At 30.3% G+C, this 17,615-nt stretch overlaps 10 protein-coding genes across 15 annotated transcripts in view; 4 read left to right on the plus strand and 6 right to left on the minus strand.

Moving 5' to 3' along the window:
- Window positions 1-34: 34 nt before the first annotated feature.
- fliI (FLII actin remodeling protein) lies at window positions 35-6,924 on the plus strand. The gene is made up of 21 exons (XM_076395265.1): window positions 35-223; window positions 276-625; window positions 678-1,054; window positions 1,113-1,335; window positions 1,393-1,634; window positions 1,684-1,778; window positions 1,882-1,946; window positions 2,474-2,720; window positions 2,776-2,961; window positions 3,009-3,123; window positions 3,187-3,386; window positions 3,438-3,610; window positions 3,659-3,785; window positions 3,836-3,987; window positions 4,421-4,545; window positions 4,600-4,799; window positions 4,848-5,059; window positions 5,116-5,279; window positions 5,413-5,564; window positions 6,374-6,487; window positions 6,546-6,924. Exons 1-21 carry the CDS (start codon window positions 161-163, stop codon window positions 6,678-6,680), a joined length of 3,717 nt encoding a protein of 1,238 aa, XP_076251380.1. The 5' UTR covers window positions 35-160; the 3' UTR covers window positions 6,681-6,924.
- Window positions 5,556-6,506, minus strand: LOC143190763 (large ribosomal subunit protein uL22). The gene is made up of 3 exons (XM_076395317.1): window positions 6,365-6,506; window positions 5,995-6,289; window positions 5,556-5,854 (listed from the first exon to the last, which is right to left on the minus strand). The coding sequence occupies exons 2-3, from the start codon at window positions 6,241-6,243 to the stop codon at window positions 5,624-5,626; spliced, it is 480 nt and encodes a 159-aa protein (XP_076251432.1). The 5' UTR covers window positions 6,244-6,289; window positions 6,365-6,506; the 3' UTR covers window positions 5,556-5,623.
- EMRE (Essential MCU regulator) lies at window positions 6,537-7,426 on the minus strand. Its single transcript, XM_076395329.1, has 2 exons — window positions 7,206-7,426; window positions 6,537-7,136 (listed from the first exon to the last, which is right to left on the minus strand). The coding sequence occupies exons 1-2, from the start codon at window positions 7,353-7,355 to the stop codon at window positions 7,020-7,022; spliced, it is 267 nt and encodes an 88-aa protein (XP_076251444.1). The 5' UTR covers window positions 7,356-7,426; the 3' UTR covers window positions 6,537-7,019.
- A 110-nt stretch (window positions 7,427-7,536) lies between these two features.
- Window positions 7,537-8,285, minus strand: LOC143190768 (replication protein A 14 kDa subunit). Of its 2 annotated transcripts, XM_076395327.1 has the most exons (3): window positions 8,146-8,285; window positions 7,865-8,081; window positions 7,537-7,806 (listed from the first exon to the last, which is right to left on the minus strand). In XM_076395327.1, exons 2-3 carry the CDS (start codon window positions 8,057-8,059, stop codon window positions 7,636-7,638), a joined length of 366 nt encoding a protein of 121 aa, XP_076251442.1. In that variant the 5' UTR covers window positions 8,060-8,081; window positions 8,146-8,285; the 3' UTR covers window positions 7,537-7,635. The 2 variants fall into 2 exon arrangements, with proteins under 2 accessions (XP_076251442.1, XP_076251441.1); XM_076395326.1 differs by lacking the exon at window positions 8,146-8,285 and having other exon boundaries at window positions 7,865-8,139.
- Window positions 8,286-9,488: 1,203 nt separating this feature from the next.
- On the minus strand, window positions 9,489-10,575 carry mge (translocase of outer mitochondrial membrane 22 homolog mge). The gene is made up of 4 exons (XM_076395318.1): window positions 10,450-10,575; window positions 10,096-10,355; window positions 9,811-10,044; window positions 9,489-9,757 (listed from the first exon to the last, which is right to left on the minus strand). Exons 2-4 carry the CDS (start codon window positions 10,252-10,254, stop codon window positions 9,680-9,682), a joined length of 471 nt encoding a protein of 156 aa, XP_076251433.1. The 5' UTR covers window positions 10,255-10,355; window positions 10,450-10,575; the 3' UTR covers window positions 9,489-9,679.
- Window positions 10,576-10,731: 156 nt separating this feature from the next.
- On the plus strand, window positions 10,732-11,644 carry LOC143190762 (RWD domain-containing protein 4). The gene is made up of 4 exons (XM_076395316.1): window positions 10,732-10,951; window positions 11,007-11,116; window positions 11,179-11,433; window positions 11,498-11,644. The coding sequence occupies exons 1-4, from the start codon at window positions 10,844-10,846 to the stop codon at window positions 11,598-11,600; spliced, it is 576 nt and encodes a 191-aa protein (XP_076251431.1). The 5' UTR covers window positions 10,732-10,843; the 3' UTR covers window positions 11,601-11,644.
- Psf2 (DNA replication complex GINS protein PSF2-like protein) lies at window positions 11,588-12,542 on the minus strand. The gene is made up of 4 exons (XM_076395314.1): window positions 12,440-12,542; window positions 12,132-12,389; window positions 11,807-12,077; window positions 11,588-11,755 (listed from the first exon to the last, which is right to left on the minus strand). Exons 2-4 carry the CDS (start codon window positions 12,374-12,376, stop codon window positions 11,672-11,674), a joined length of 600 nt encoding a protein of 199 aa, XP_076251429.1. The 5' UTR covers window positions 12,377-12,389; window positions 12,440-12,542; the 3' UTR covers window positions 11,588-11,671.
- Window positions 12,543-14,225, plus strand: DNApol-alpha50 (DNA primase small subunit). Of its 4 annotated transcripts, XM_076395291.1 has the most exons (6): window positions 12,543-12,735; window positions 12,790-13,170; window positions 13,219-13,366; window positions 13,421-13,628; window positions 13,684-13,889; window positions 13,947-14,225. In XM_076395291.1, exons 1-6 carry the CDS (start codon window positions 12,636-12,638, stop codon window positions 14,161-14,163), a joined length of 1,260 nt encoding a protein of 419 aa, XP_076251406.1. In that variant the 5' UTR covers window positions 12,543-12,635; the 3' UTR covers window positions 14,164-14,225. The 4 variants fall into 4 exon arrangements, with proteins under 4 accessions (XP_076251406.1, XP_076251404.1, XP_076251405.1 ...); XM_076395289.1 differs by having other exon boundaries at window positions 12,543-13,170; XM_076395290.1 differs by having other exon boundaries at window positions 12,790-13,366.
- On the minus strand, window positions 14,153-15,593 carry LOC143190756 (glyoxalase domain-containing protein 4). Its single transcript, XM_076395311.1, has 4 exons — window positions 15,224-15,593; window positions 14,913-15,169; window positions 14,558-14,713; window positions 14,153-14,505 (listed from the first exon to the last, which is right to left on the minus strand). Exons 1-4 carry the CDS (start codon window positions 15,367-15,369, stop codon window positions 14,222-14,224), a joined length of 843 nt encoding a protein of 280 aa, XP_076251426.1. The 5' UTR covers window positions 15,370-15,593; the 3' UTR covers window positions 14,153-14,221.
- A 926-nt stretch (window positions 15,594-16,519) lies between these two features.
- LOC143190739 (tripartite motif-containing protein 2) overlaps window positions 16,520-17,615 on the plus strand; it is a 130,050-nt gene continuing 128,954 nt past the window's right edge. The window contains exon 1 of one of the 2 annotated variants that reach the window (XM_076395278.1): window positions 16,520-16,677. In XM_076395278.1, the coding sequence (XP_076251393.1) occupies window positions 16,652-16,677 (26 nt within the window). In that variant the 5' untranslated portion in view covers window positions 16,520-16,651. The remainder of the gene's footprint in view (window positions 16,678-17,615) is intronic. The other variant, XM_076395280.1, reaches the window with a different exon arrangement.

Consider the following 17,615-nt stretch of genomic DNA (forward strand, 5'->3'; position numbering starts at 1 on the left):
TTAAATAACAATGGCAATTGTATATAATATATTTGATATATATCAGCTGTTTGACTTAACCAAAACAGATTTAGTAGATTTACCTTGACAATACTTGAAAATGAATAATATTAGATAAGAATTTATTTGATCAAAGTTATCTTACATTTTTGCAATAATTATGGCTAACACTGGTGTGTTACCCTTTGTTAGGGGTGTGGATTTCACAAGAAATGATTTTAGTGTATACATAAAAATATAGCTTAAAAAAACAGATACAGATACATATTTTTTAGGGTGATAAATTCCCGGAGGCTGTAAGTTCGATGACGGGCGTACAATGGCTGAAATTAGATCGTACGAATCTAAAAGAGATTCCTAAAGAGATGGGTAATCTAATGAAATTAGAACATCTTTCCTTAACTAGAAATAATTTGGAGAAACTTTATGGGGAGTTAACTGAACTGAACTGTTTACGAACCTTAAATTTAAGGCATAATAATGTTAAAAGTTCAGGAATACCTTTTCAGTTATTTCAATTGGAAGAGCTGAGTACATTAGATTTGAGTCATAACAATTTGAAAGAAGTACCTGAAGGTCTTGATAAAGCCAAAGGACTGTTGGTTTTAAACCTGAGCTTTAATCAGTAAGAATTTCATGTACTTTGTGAGTCTTCATTTCTAAAATGTATTTTGCAGCATTGACACAATTCCAAATTCATTATTTATAAACTTAACAGACTTATTATTTCTGGATTTAAGTAATAATAATCTTGAAACGTTACCACCACAGACAAGAAGATTAGCAAACCTTCAAACTTTAATTTTGAACAACAATCCCTTAGGTCACTTTCAGCTTAGACAACTACCAAGTTTGGTAAATTTAGAAACACTTCACTTGAGAAAAACTCAGAGAAATTTAACAAACTTTCCAACTAACTTGGATAATTTAATTAATCTAAGTGATGTTGATTTGGCACAGAATTCTTTGCCAAAAGTGCCTGAAGCTTTATATTCTTTAACTAGTTTGAAAAGGTTAAACCTCAGTGAAAATGAGGTCACTGATATCTCTAATGGTAAATACAATTGTCTTTTAGTGTCTAAATGAAATTTACCGATTTGGAAACATTTTAGCAATGGAGTATTGGCAAAAGCTAGAAATATTGAACTTATCCCATAATCAACTTACTAGTTTACCATCATCTCTATGTAAATTACAGTCATTAAGAAGGCTGTATGTTAATGATAATAAATTAGATTTTGAAGGTATACCATCAGGCATAGGCAAATTAGGAGCACTAGAAATATTTTCTGCTGCTCATAATCAGCTAGAAATGATTCCAGAAGGTTTATGTAGGTGAGTTTCAGTGTCATATTCTGCTATAATCTCTTAAGAAAATAAAATTAATTTTAGATGTGGATCTTTGAAAAAGTTAAATTTAAGCTCCAATCGCTTAATAACCCTACCTGATGCAATTCATTTGCTTACTGATTTAGATTCCTTGGATCTCAAAAACAATCCTGATCTTATAATGCCACCAAAACCCACTGAAATGACTAAGGGAGCAGGATTGGAATTTTATAATATTGATTTTTCATTACAAAATCAACTAAGACTGGCTGGTGCTACAGTGCCAACTCCTTTACCAGCACATAGTAAGTATAGTATGACATAAACATTTCATTTATACATTTATTTGCTTAGATTCCAGTAAAGATCCAATAGCAAGAAAAATGAGATTAAGAAGAGGTCGAAGAGACCAAGAAGAAGCTGATCAAGACCAAGCAAAAATCTTAAAGGTACATTAATTTATTTTGCTGCTTGTCATTTTATTGTTGCAATTTAAACCAGTTAGCATTAGAATTACTTAAAGTATGAGTGAAGATATACTGTTCATTTTAGGGTATGAAAGATATAGCTAAAGATAAAAATCGAGTTCAAGAGGATATCAAAACTGAATCATTGAAGTAAGTAAATTACAATAAATATCTAATGTGTAGGAATTGAAAGAAATACTATTTATTTACTTTACACCTAACATTTTAAACTAGGTTTCTTAGAATAACTACTGCCATGTTAAAGCGCGAAGTAGCTTCTGTCCCTTCTAAAATAACGACAAATGTGGCGTATGAGGCCGTTGTCTAACTTGGCCAGCTCTCAGTTATTTTGTCGGAATGGTTTCTAGAGAAGTAGCAACGATTTTTTAAATTGACTGTACGAACTATACTGTATATTTTACCCTATATTACTGTAATATCGACGAATAATACCTTATAAAACACTCGTCACATTTTAAACCATACACTAACGCACCGAACCAGTTTCATATTTGTCGCGCGATGTAACATATATTCATCTAGCTATATATAATCGTTTTGATATGCCACAGATATATTTAAATATAGATGGCATAATAGTCCTAGTTGATCATTAATAGTAGCATCAACAATGTATTCAATTGTCTAATCTTTTATTTTATTTTTGCATCAATTAGGCCTAAACGATGGGATGAAACATTAGAGAAACCACCTCTGGATTATTCTGAGTTTTTCGATGAAGATGCAGGGCAAGTACCTGGATTAACAATTTGGGAAATAGAGAACTTTTTGCCAAACCGCATTGAGGAAGTAGCTTACGGCAAATTTTACGAGGGCGATTGCTATATTGTCTTAAAAACTAGCACGGGCGACAACCAGAACTTGAACTGGGAGATTTTTTTCTGGATTGGGGAAAAAGCATCAGTAAGAAATGTGGCTTTATCAATACATCTTTGAAACTAACGGATTTTTATGCCAGTTGGATAAAAGAGCGTGTTCAGCTATCCACGCAGTGAATCTAAGAAATTATTTGGGCGCCCAGTGCAGAACTATTCGAGAAGAACAAGGAGATGAGTCTGATGAGTTCCTCAGTCTGTTTGAAACTCAGATCACATACATTGAAGGCGGACGAACTTCCAGTGGATTCTTTACGGTCGAAGATATGGTAAATATGGTACCAATTTTTTTTTTATTCTTAAAGCTTTCTTACAGATTTTCGAAACCAGACTTTATCGAGTACATGCAGCAGGACCATCGATCCATTTAGAGCCTGTGGCCATTAAATTGTCATCTCTAGATCCAAGATATGTTTTTATTTTGGATAAAGGTTTCAAAAATATTACTTAATTAACTTAGATAACTTCTTATATACTAATAGCTAATGTTTCAGGGACAAAAATATTTATATGGAACGGTAAAAAGGCAAAAAACACACTGAAGTCGAAATCGAGGTTATTATGCGAGAAAATTAATAAAAACGAACGGAAAAACAAAGCGGAAATAATTGGTGACATTGTAGGAGATGAAAGCAAGGAGTTTTGGGACACTTTAGGATTATCCAATTATGTTTCAATTCAAGATGCAATCACTGTTAGGACCCTATTATTTTTTAATGATAAGGTTAACAAATAAATTTTTTAGGAACACGTGGATTCGAATTTCATGCCGGTTGCTCCTCGTTTATATAGAGTACAACTAGGAATGGGATATTTAGAATTACCCCAAGTAGAAGTTCCGCATGGAAAATTAGCTAATACACTTCTGAAGAGCAAAAATGTTTATATTCTAGATTGTTATCTGGACGTATTTGTCTGGTAGGCATTAATTCCCCGCAATATATTATGTTAAACATATTTATTTAGGATCGGTAAAAAGAGCACCCGTTTAGTAAATGCCGCGGCTGTTAAGTTATCGGAAGAATTATTTAATATGATCGATCGTCCTGACTATGCCCTGGTCACTCGAGTTAGAGAAGGGACAGAGCCTCAGGTAATAATTATATTTAATCGGAAACAACTCACTAGTTCGTTCCTGTGTAGATTTTCAAGTGCAAATTTATGGGATGGGATGAAGTAATTGCTGTCGATTTTACTCGAACAGCAGAGTCTGTTCAGAAGACCGGAGCAGATTTAACAAAATGGGCGAAACAGCAAGAAACTAAAGCAGATTTAACTGCACTGTTTACACCCAGGTATGTTCTATATAATTTCATTTAAGACCTACGGTATTTCCTAATTTTATTATATCCCAAAAGAAGTTAGTAAAATTTGTACAAATTCTACTAACATCATTGTACCGTAGATTCGAGATTATTTTAAGATATCTTCATAAGTCTACTGTAATTTATTAGTAGTGCATGATGAAATTTAGTAACGGGTTCATGATAAAAAGATTGTAGAGATTTCAATATGAATAGATAATGAGTTGTAGATCATGATTTTTTATGTTACTTTGCACATTAACTGCCCGTAACAATTTCCGTAAATTATATTATATATTATATGCGTATATTATATTCCGACCACTTTTGTTAATCTACGCATTTGTTATTTTATTATTAATTATATTTTGCCAATAGTTAAAGTGTATTTTACATTCCAATCATCATTAATATTTGTAAATAGACAACCCCCAATGGCTTTACCGGAAGCTCAACAACTCATGGATGAATGGAATGAAGACTTGGAGGGAATAGAAGCATTTGTATTAGAAGGCAAAAAGTTTGTACGTCTACCTGAAGAAGAATTGGGCATGTTACGGACTGTTTAAAAGCCAAATAATTTTCTAACTAATAATTTTGCAGGTCACTTTTATTCTAAAGATTGTTATGTTTTCCTCTGTCGATACTGGGTCCCTGTTGATGATACAGACGACAACGAACCCGTTGATGATATTGATGACCTCCAGGTGGTTGTATATTTCTGGCAAGGCAGAGAAGCTAGCAACATGGGATGGTTAACTTTTACATTCACCTTACAAAAGAAATTCAAATCCTTATTTCAGGTGTGTAACCCTGTATAAAACTACGATTGTTAATATCGGCGTTTTTAGGATAAGTTAGAAGTCGTTAGAACTCACCAACAACAAGAAAATATGAAATTCATGGCTCATTTTAAAAGGAAATTTATCATCCACCAAGGAAAAAGGAAGCAAAAGGAGAAGCATATGGTGGAGTTTTACCATTTACGGTCCAATGGTAGTGCTCTATACACACGATTAGTCCAAATAAAGCCTGATGCTTCACAGCTGAACTCCGCCTTTTGGTAGGACAATGACGAACTGAATTCTCTAACAAATAACGGCATGATGTTCTTTTTAGTTACATTTTAAAGGTGCCATTTGAACAAGATGATAACACTGATTCTGGAATTGTTTATGTTTGGATTGGATCGCAGAGTGATCCAGACGAAGCTCGATTGATTCAAGAGATTGCTGACGAAATGTTCAATAGTCCCTGGGTCACCCAACAAGTTTTATCTGAAGGTATCTTTAATTATATATATATATATATATATATAATATATATATATATATATATATATAATAATATATATAATTCAATAGTTCGCACTAATTAATGCTTTATTTATGTTTGAACCAACTGTAACTTTATTAGGTGAAGAACCAGACAACTTCTTCTGGCTGGGTCTAGGAGGTAAAAAAGCTTACGATAGAAATGCAACTTTTATGGACTATACCAGACTATTCAGATGTTCCAATGAAAAAGGTTACTTCATTGTATCAGAAAAGTGTTCAGACTTTTGTCAGGTAAATAAACTTATATTAATTCTAATTTATACATAAAAAATTCCACATGTTTACAAGAGTTAATCATAATTTTTTGTTTTGAGTATCATTTGAATATGGCTTAAATGCCGTTCGTAAGAATTAATTCTTCCGTGGGCACGAAATGTTTTACGGAGTGACGTAGGAGCTTGACTGGCGAAAATGTGACATATGTAAAGATCGGTCGGGTCTTTTCCTTGAAATTCTGCATTCGAAACAGCGTTTCTAAGCAAATCTTGTAGACATTTTACTGCTTTGTATGGCCAGCGTCCCTAAAATTTATTTCTATTGATTTTCTTATGTTATTACCATATTTGTTATTATATATAACATATAAAGTTAAAGCGAAGAAATTATATGTTAAAACTGACAGCTACTTATTTAGTATGTCACTGACTGGTATAATACCTACATGTATGGTCTTAAATTGTTTAGCCTGAGAACATTTACCGACTCCACTTTTTGAATTCTTAAACGGAACGCACTCTTTATGTGCCAAAACGTTTTTCAAATATAATTCTGCTCTACAAACGCTCATTCCACGGACGGCATTCGCAGCTTCTACAAGCGTTTTAAATCTCACCGATATACCAGATGCTTTTGCTTTAATGCACGAGCTATCCAGCGCTTTCTTGTAACACAGCATCTCTTGCTTTCTCATTTGTACAAAACTGATTAGTACTACACAGGTTTGACAAACGTGATTACTACAAAGCAAAAAGAAAATAAGCCACCTATGATAAACAAAAGCAGTAAAATTTTTCTATATCTTATAAACTTACTATTTTTAGGACGATCTGGCGGACGACGACATAATGATTTTAGACAATGGAGAACAAGTTTTTCTTTGGTTGGGTGCAAATTGTAGTGAAGTTGAAATTAAACTAGCCTACAAGTCTGCACAGGTATAACAAAATTCTGATTAAAAAATTTAACAAATAAATAACAACCATATTGTTTTAGGTTTATATTCAACATATGCGAGTAAAGCAATCAGAACAGCCAAGGAAATTGTTTTTAACACTAAAAAATAAAGAGTCTAAAAGATTTACAAAATGTTTTCATGGCTGGGGACCTCATAAGAAACCCCCAGAATAAAATCTTAATGGTTTCCGTGATGATGTGTCATAAAATGTGTACTAATAATTTTTTACATAGTATCTTTTAAGTAAAGAAACACACTATAATGGTTTAATACATTCAATAGTGCAGTAATGACTGCCTTATTAACAAACAGTATTAGATTTATAAATATCTTTCAAACATATGTATTAATAAATATTTAATATTTTACCTTTATAGTGTGAATATCTCATAGTTCAAAATAAAAAATTTAACAATATTTTTTTTATTTAGAACCCCTGATTTGCAAAATAAAAAGAAATGTTGACAACCCTGCTCTCTTAAATATTTATTTAACACATATTATTACATTTCTTAATCGTCATCATCATCATCTTCAGGTACGAACAAATCATTCTCCTCCAAAAAGTTTGCAATATTTTTACTTATTCCTGCTCCTATTAATAATCCTGTAGCCACCGTAAGTACTACCTGAAATCCAACAAAGATAGGGGGACAGGTGTAGAATATTAAAGCAATTACTAGCAAAAGATATAATACCTTGACTAGACCAAATGAAGTTGAGTGGGGTTCGGGTAAAATTACACCGTGTTTTGTACTGGTAGCTGTTCTATAATTTATAAGTATATTCTGTGGTTTATGGTGAAAACAACTTCTTTTAATGAAGGTTGAAATTCGAGAAGCAGACATTTTATTCTAGTATCTTGTCGTCAAGCCAAGACTGCGAAAATATCTGTGCCAATTTTGTAAGGTTATTTTCGTTCCTGACGTTAATCAGCTGATGGGTGTTCCAGTATATCTCCTAAGTTTCCATTAATCTGGATATACTCTTAACTTTTCACAATACGAATATAATAATAAAACATTAGGATATATATAAAAGAACATTTATTTATGGAAATAAACTTATTATCTATCGTTAAAATAAACATAAAATATTCTTAATATAGTTATTTTTTGTTAATAAATATTAAAGGTAACTGTTGTCTCTTTTTCCATCTCCAAAATCGGTCTCCCATAAATTAGGAACAGAATACAACAACTGGCAAAGTGTATTGTGTGATTTGGCATCAAATTCTTTGTTTGAGAAAATAGTATAATCATCAGCATCTACAGCTTTTCCAGTAGAAACACCTCGAACCTACATAGAAAAAAATTGATATCAATAGTGATATCATTCTTAAAAATCACATTATTACTTCAACCCAATGATCTGTTATAGGTGAATTTACTGGTTGTTTCACATGTACTAAAACACCGACATCATCTACAGCTTGTATTTCAAAATTATTTCCATTTGGAGATACTTTCTTAACCTTTCCCATAATACTAACAGGTTTATGTACGAAACGAACCAGCTGGGTGCCGTTTACAATGTCTCTTATATTATCCATTTTATTAACTTAGTGTTTCTGGCTAATGGGTAAATACGAGCTTAAAACTTGGCGGCAGCTAAATCATTAATTAAACATTAACATACCTCTTCTTTAACATACCTCTTCTTTTTTACTCTAGAAACATCTTGTCATAAAGTAACTGAACAAATTAGGGGTGTTGGCCATCGAGATGAAGAAAAAATATCGATATATAGATATTTTCTGAAAAAAATTTCGATATTTTTTGACGATATATCGATATCTTTTGTACAATATATCGATATTTTTTTAGCCGGCACCCCTAGTCGGTCACAAAAAAAATTATTTCGATATATCGGTATTTTAAAAATATCGGTGATCGTTTTTGATATTTTTAAAAAAATATCGATAATTTTTTGCAATATATATTGATATTTTTAATAAAACCTTTACAATTAAGTGTCAAAATATCCTAATCCTTTAAAAGTAATTGCCAAAATACACTAAATATTTAAAATTAAGTATCAATTTTAACCGCTTATTAAAAATAATTATATGGTCTTTAATAATGTTTTAGACATTTAGTTATTTTTTTTAAACATCGAGAAATATATACGGAAAAAATATGGATAAATCGATAATTTTTTCGCACACCACCAACAAACACCAATATTTATGAGTTTAAATTTTAATATAAATATGTTTTTAAATATATGTAACATATTTTTAATTTTAATCAGAAAATGACAATTTTTATGGGTGTTCATTAGGGATATCAAAAATTTTAGAATTTTTGGCCGATATTTTTTATAACGGTTAAAATTTATCAAATAAATCGATAGTTTTGTAAGCCTATATTTAGACGGTTTAGAGAATTTGACTACTTCCTAACACCAAAATCTCTTATCAAACGCTAATGCATTTTTGAAGAATAAATAATGTAATAAATTGTTAACCATATATTGTTTATTACCTTGACAACATTGTCTTATTGTTTTTATTTTTCGTGCCGTTCCGATGTTCTCTGGATTACTATTATAATCCAATTGTGGGTTATTTCAAATACTCGATATATTCTATGATTCTGTTTATATTATTATTACACATATTAAAAAAATAATTAATTAAAGTTATAATATAATTTGTCTTTTAAAACCAGTATTTTCAAATTATTCTAATTTAGTTATTATATGCTGCAAAACGAGTTTAAAAAACTTTTTTGAAATATAAATGACATGGAATCCATCACTTCTGGATCATTTAAATAACACTTTCCCATGTTTAGTTCGATTAAATAATTTAATAGCTGAAATTTTATTTTTGGTGGTTATGATCTGATAAAGCTGTTAACATTATTCTGTTTAAATAATTATATCAAAACCACCAAAAATACAATATGAATATACATATAGACGATTGAATTGGATTATTAACCATTTAAAGACTACCTGAATAGCAAAATAGATAATTAAAACCACATGGCAAAATTTATTTGCAAATATTCATTAACTGCAGTAAAAAATGAATAAAACAAATCAAATCCATTGAGGAAGTGTAAGTTTCATAGTAACATCAATTTACACTATACATACTCAATTCAACACAAAATAATCATATACTAAATCTAAACTGCTTTAACTTTTTCACAATATAAAGTTCTTATCTTTGTTGCTGCATTGGAGGAGGTAATAAAGGTGGTACTCCACCAGATATTGCACTATTGGGACCCAAGAGCATCTAAATATATACATAAGTCAATTGAAGCACTAGCATATATATCTACTATGTACCTGTTTTTGTTGTGTTCTTTGCATCTCTTCCATATTCGCCCTTTCAACTTCAAATATAACAGGAGCAAATAAAATTATTGATGTACTGAAAACAACCCAAGCTGCACTTCTTGAAAAACCATATGCTTTACAAATTCCTAACTTCGTATTTACTACAGAAGAATATGTAAAATTTCTTAATGATTCAGGGAACATCTCTGTTAAACCCCATAATCGCTCAGACAAAGTCTCAGGCTAAAATTTGAATATAAACTGTACATAAAAATGAGAATATGTTAGTATTACCTCGTCCTCCTCTTCAGGTGCCTCAATTGCGGGCTGTTTTTTCGTTGGCGGCTCTTTTGGTTCATTAACTTCTTGGGGTTCCTTTTCCAAGTCAACATCGACAGATTGAGACCCTTCTTGAGATTCCATTCCGCTATCGTTATCTTCTACAGGGGCCATAGGATAATATGATTATATATTTGCTTTTCAGATATTTTATAGGCGTTAGGTATAAAAATAAGTAACTAAGCCTAAACGAGTGATGGTCGAAGAACCCTAACCTCAAATATATATAGATATTAAAGAAGAGTTTGAGCATGCGCATTAATTTGGTTTGCTAACAAATATTTAAATTCAATATTATAGATTACTTACGATTCTTCTGTTCACTGATATTTAGAAAATGCTATTGAAAATTGAACTTTTCATTTTTTGACAAATACATCTGAATATATTGTCAATTTAAAATGAGTGCCTAAGTTGAATTATTCTTTCATTGTTTAAAAATTTTGGATATCAATCTAAATCTAATGATATATCACATAGATAAGCTAATGTCTTGTTTCATTTAATATTCAAGTATATATTTTAAACCTTCATTCAAAAGTGAATTATTAGTTGCCTATATTAAAAAGGAATTGATATGACAGTAATTTGGTATAGGTTAGAACTTATATTTTTGTAACATTTTGTTCATATATAAGTACTTCTATTAGGAATTACGTATTCTTAATAATGATTTAGTAAGACATTGATTAGTTATTTAATTATGTCGGAGACTGAAGCTTTACAAGAAGAGGAGCGGGAAGTGCTTTTATCCATTTATGAAGGAGATGGATGTTTCAAAGAAATAACACCAAATACCTTTCAATATAAGGTACAATTTTATTCGATAATACACTTAGTAGTTGTTATTTCCTGTGTTATTACAGTTTGGAGAAAGCGACACTGTCAAATCATTTCTACTGGAAATCAAATGGGGTGTCAAGTATCCAGAAGAAATACCCCAAGTTAATATGGAACTTTTTTATAACAAACATGTGTAATTTGAAATCATAGTATAAAATGTTTTCTAACTCTGGAAATAACTATATTTTTTTACAGAATATCATCTTTAAAACAAAAAATTGTTGAACTAGTCAGTAATGAAGCAGAACAATATATAGGAATGTCTATGACTTATTCATTATTTGAATTTCTTAAAGAGAAGTTTGATGAATTGATAGCAGAACAACCAGAAAGTCCAGTTGAATTGGATGTTGGAAAATTATGTATTTCTGAACAGGAACCAATTCAAGGAGTAAAGAAAGAAAGGAAAGAGCATTTAACAAAAGCACAAAAGAGGAGGCAGTGGAATCGGTAACTAATAGACTGCTGTATAAAAACAAATTAATTATGAATACATTTTATTATATTCTCTTAGAACTGATGGTAAAGGAGAGAAGCCTCGTGGTTGGAATTGGGTTGACATAGTTAAACATTTGTCACAAACAGGATCAAAAGAAGACAACAGTCCTGTTTCATAATTGTATTTTTATAAAATTATAATAATAAAAAATAATATATTTTATATCTAATTGTATTTTAAATTAACCTATTATGTTTTGCTACTAAAAGAGGTTCTGGATTCAGACAATGTGCTTGTGGTGCCTTGTGATCTGTTAGATAAAGCCTTTTTATTCTGAAAATAAATCAATAGTAGAAAGTTGAAGATGTCTTAACACTGACTTACAGTTTTTATCCTGTATATCTGATCTAAGGCATGAGGTAGAAGTGGTCTAATTGAATTGATTTCCATAAGAGTTAGATTGTCCACTGCAGCATACATTGCAGATTTCTTGATCATATCGTCCATAGATGACCTTAATTTAGACATTCTAATATCCCAAATGTCTTTGATTATTGTTCTTATCTCATCTGTTTTTGGTATATCATCAGCTGCACATCCAAGTATCAGCTTCGCCTCAATCATATAATGATCACTAGGCATTTTAACAAATGATCTACACATACAAATTTGTCAGTAAAAATTTAAACTCAGTATTATTTTAACTAACTTATTACTTTTTTCTTCTTCTTTAAGAAATTCCAGTTTTTCTAGATCCATCCAGTCAGGTGGAATTATCTTACATTGTTGTTGTTTTTTCAAATTAACAGCTACCCATAAAGGGACTCTTATTGGAATACTAGCCCTAAAAGGGCCTACATCACCTCCAATAAAATATATAGGAGCACTATTAAATGTCGGAACAATTTCTACTAACGATTTTTCGCCTAAAAACTCAACCTCGTCTGGATCCATATATCGTGCTGGCCTAAAAATATATCTTGAATAACCGTAACACCAAACTAATTTAATATTGACCCTGTATTTATTTCGTTAGGTTTTTAACATTTAACTACAAAATAAGCAAGTTTACAAAGTGTGTTATTATCACTTTATAGAGAACCAAACCTCAAAACCAATATCATAACCTGTATATGAATTATTAGGCGGGAAAGTATATTTTTTTATTAAGTTCACTAATCTATAAATCAAGAGTGAATTTGTTTTTAATAAAATGTCGGCGGAATATATTGAAGAACAATTATCCTATCTATTACCAATTTATTATAAAAGACTGTTTCCATCTTTGCCATTTTATCGTTGGTTAAGCTATGGTAAGTTTTTACTCGATAGGGTTAATGTTAATACAGCAATTGTTCATATTTTAGGAAAAAGTACTAATTTTTCGAAACGTGAAATATCGTTTACTCTAATAGGCGATATTTACTTGCGATTCCAGTCTTTTGACACACATGCAGATTTTGTAAATGAGCTTTGTAAAAGATTTCCCATTAAAATAGATATAGGATGTGTATATCAGACAAAGCCTAGAGATAAAAATATGTTAACTGCACTAATACCTGTTTTCAAAGAAGTTGTCTTTGATATTGATATGACTGATTATGATGAAATAAGAACTTGTTGTTCAGGTGCAGATGTATGCAACAAGTGTTGGAAATTTATGGCCATAGCAAGCAAAATTATTGATGCTACCTTGAGAGAAGACTTTGGTTTTAAGCATATATTATGGGTATTTTCTGGCAGAAGAGGTATATTCTATTACAAAAGTAAAGTTTTTTTTTCATTTTATATTCTAGGTATACATGCGTGGGTATGTGATGAAAGTGCTCGTACATTAGATGATAATGTTAGAAGTGCAATTGTGGAATATATGTATGTAATAAAAGGTGGTTTAGGTACATCAAAAAAGGTTAACTTAGTTGGAAATGTGCACCATTCTTTAAAGTAACTTAAAATTTAAAAATATATCATACTTGATTACACTGTAACTAATTTTAGGAGGGCTTTGTCAATAATTGATAAATATTTCATACAAAGTATATTAAAGGACCAAGATATATTAGGAACACAAGAAAGGCTCGATTGTTTTTTGAATATGGTAGATGAAGAAGTAAGGGAAATATTTAGAGGTAATATGAGGAAACTAGAGACTTCAGAACAGAGATGGCACTCTTTTGAAAAGACTTTTGCAGATTTGCAAAGTAAGGTAATAATGTTTAAAACAAGTTTTACGTGGCATATTTTTAAGTGTCTGTTTTTAGGGACAACTATCAAGAGGTGGAAGAAACATGATTGAAGAGATGAAATTATACTATGCTTATCCTCGTCTCGATGTAAATGTATCGAAAGCTTTAAATCACTTATTAAAAGCTCCATTTTGTGTTCATCCGAAAACTGGAAAAATATGTATACCATTTAATGTTAAAAACGTTGACAATTTTGACCTCAATAATGTACCAACACTAAAGTGAGAATGAGCTTGTTTATCCTTTTCCATTTAGGTCTATACAGTTCTTATTTTTAGTCAACTAATGGAGCAGATTGATCTGTACGATAAGAAGACTAAAGAACAGGATAACATGACAATGGAAACAGATGAATCCACATTAAACAAATTTAAAATCAAAGATTATAAAAAAACCAGTCTTTTAGGGCCAGTTAATATTTTTATGGAATTTTTAAGAGGTTTAGAATCAAAAAGTGAAAAGAGAAAGATGGAAAATGCTGACCTTAATTTTTAAAATATAATGTGTTCATAATATAACGTATTTATAAGTATATAATAAATTAAGTCACTATTTAAGATTTGTCTTTTTTAATTTGGATGTCCAACACTTTTTCACTCTCATAATCAGGCTGAGAGAGCTGCCTGAAAGGTTCATCATCCACGAAGCAAATCTCATGCCCATCTGGGTCAGCTAAAATAATAACTCTTACATCAGCTTTACCAGGGGTTGGCAAAGTTATCAGAGGTGTTAAGATTGTTTGTTTCTTTTCTTCAATGAGTTTTGATAAAGATTCTTGTTCATCATGTGGTATAGAAAAAGCTATACGACCATAGGCTTCTGATCTGTCAATCAAACCTGACCAAAAAATTATTGTTAATCAAATAATTCTAAAATGTCAGTATTTCACCTATTTGTTTTAGTTCAAGCTTAGCTTCATTTCTTTTAAAACCAAGCAAAGCACTTTTATCACTTTGTTCAAAAATAGTTAAACCCAGGATACCATTCCAATAATTTATACTGCTTGTTAGGTTGGAGCACCCAAGTGTCACCTTTAAAACTGGATCTAAAATTATTTCAAATAACTGTTTAAATTGCTTCCTTTTATGTACAAAAATGTTATTTGTGATGAGATTATTTTTAAAATAGCACTGAAATATTTTAACAATAGGAAATTATTTGATAATCATTAAGAGGTTTTTCAAGTAGTGATTTAAAAAATATAGCAAATGTATGATATTCTGGCCAATGTTTTATTTAAGTACCTCTATCTGTAGGTTGAGCTTGATCAACTATGCTGAATGTATAGCCTCCAGGAGCAATGAGAATGTTACCCTCAAGTATAGGCCAATTTTCATCTTTTGCTCTTTTTAAAGCTTCACTGCTCTGTATAGTTAAACTCAGGAAATCATTGCCCCGATTGTACGATTTTACACCATAATTGTACGTTAGTTCTACCACAAAATGATTATCTTCTGGGCCATATCCCACCATCGTTTTGCTCCATCGGCCATCATAAGCACTAAAATTTTATTTTTCCTCTGTTCTGATGTACATTTCAGTGCAATATATTTACCCGTTACATTGTGCCTCGCACCCTTCTTTAAACTCCTCATGTCTAAGTACTTTCATACCAAGAACTTTCCGGTAAAAATCCATTGTTGTTTTTCTATCTGGTACTTTAAAGACATAATGCAAGGCCCTTCCCGAAAACACAGTCATGATCGAGCCAAATTCAAAACACACTTTACGTGACACTTATACTTAGAGTAATGATTGAATATTTCTTTATAAATTGTACTCTACAATTAATTTAGAAGTGGGGATTCTGAAGGTTACTTTATAATCGGAATGACTAGCAATTCACAAAAAGTCGACTATAAGATTATCGATGGACAGTCACAACAATAATAATGTGTATTTTTTCTGTGTATTTTCCATGAACGGTATTTTAGGTTGCCTAAGTTATAATATATAACATGTTTTTGCCTATCAATACTGTCACTTAAATGTTAACGTTATTAAATTTACCTTAAACCTAAATTTAAATGTTATTCTAATGTTTTACCCATTGTATTATTAATATAATAAATTTAAATTATGAAGATTATTAATTAATGCTTTGAGTATAATAAGTTTTAATTATAGCATCAAATACATAAAGAATATATATATGTTACTAGACTATTAGAGACTATTACGGATAGATCCTGTTTATAATGGTTTACTACTAATATGTTAATTCAATTTCGAGGTGCTGGTACATACAATATCCCCGTGTATATCCCAAAATAGAAGAAATATTTTATTCTATGGTGGTTCATGCTATAGCAGATCATTATAGTTTTACTCTAATTAAAAAGTAATCTATTTTTGTACTTAAGATATTAAAGCCCTTATTTTTTAGTTCTATATATACTAAAAAGATAAAAAATATCTGTGTTTAAATATCTGAAATCATAATTTATACTTAATTCTCTGAATGCTATTCTACAAATATTTTATTTAAACTATTACACAGTATACCATAAAACAAAATGAAATATATTTATATAGATTTGACTGATATTGACTTTTTGAATATTTTAAATAATTGACATAAATAATAATCATTAACTGTTCCACTTTTTGGGGGTTAAAAGGGTCGCGTAGGAGTAGGGTTACTTTCCCCACTTCACCAGTCGTGCCAAAACAAAGAGCGAGGTCGCAGAATATTGATTTCTCACCCGTCAGACTCAGACCAGCCACCTATTGCGTTTCATAACAAAAACACACAACAGCTGAAAGAATATTGAATTGCTCTTGGTGATTTTAGTGTCCGGTCTGTCCCGATTTAGTTCTGTTGTGTTCATTCCGGAAACATCGGATTTTTATGTTTATTAATAATTCCACCGGAATTTGTGAAATATGTAAACATTTTTAACCGTGTGATTCGGTATACAAAGGATATACTATTTGGGAATCGATTTTTTTGACCATAATACATATTCTCCAATTCAATTCTATGTCATTGTTTTGCTGCACTGCGTTGTAAGTATTAATAATTATATGTTACTATTAAAGAACAGCAAGTAGTGAACACCTGTATAATTATAATGTTACGGAACATATATTATTTTATATTTTATAGAATTAAATTCTAAAATAAAAATAATTTCAAAGAAAAATTACCAAGAATATAGATATTTCCATATCTTGTTTGTATGTTTAATAATTTTATATACATTTTTGCATATATACTTTTGAAGGTCGAAAATGTATTTACATATTCTAACAAATTAAAAAGAAATTATTTTTAATTTTGCGCTTATATGGGATATGATATTTACTTGCAAATTTAATTTGCTGAAAAAAAAAACGATTAATTTTATTCTACATGCTTTATTATATCAATTTTAATATTGTTTTAAAATAATATTTCAATTTGATTGAAATTATATTATACGGAATGATATTCCTTATATACAATTGATAACTGAATAAAGATATTTGACAGTTAACTTGTAGTTTATTTTCCTTATTGCCATCTGGTTAGCATAAAAAAGCAAAACTTAACAACTTTTAAAATTTTGATATTTGAAGAAGATTTGAAGATTTTGATTTGATTTGATATATATATATATATATATATATATATATATATATATATATATATATATATATATTGTCTATTTTTAATAACAAACCATATAAACTAATATACAACATAACTATACTATTTATTATAACTAATAAATTACTCGTAGCTTATGCTAAATTACACCAAGAAAACCATTTCCAAAATTACATATTCTAACGATGCTATTTGTTGATAGTTGTTTCAGTTGGAAGGGTATACCTGTTATTACACATATATATGATTAGACTAGTAGTACAACTACAAGTACGATTACACCAGAGCGTAAGTGACAATGAATTTGTTGCATCTGTGAAAATATAGTATTTTCGTGGTGGATTTAAACGTAGCA

The sequence above is a fragment of the Rhynchophorus ferrugineus genome, unplaced genomic scaffold, assembly GCF_030347505.1.
Source record: "Rhynchophorus ferrugineus isolate W39M unplaced genomic scaffold, kcgeb_rfMv2 rfM2, whole genome shotgun sequence".
Lineage (NCBI taxonomy): Eukaryota > Metazoa > Arthropoda > Insecta > Coleoptera > Curculionidae > Rhynchophorus > Rhynchophorus ferrugineus.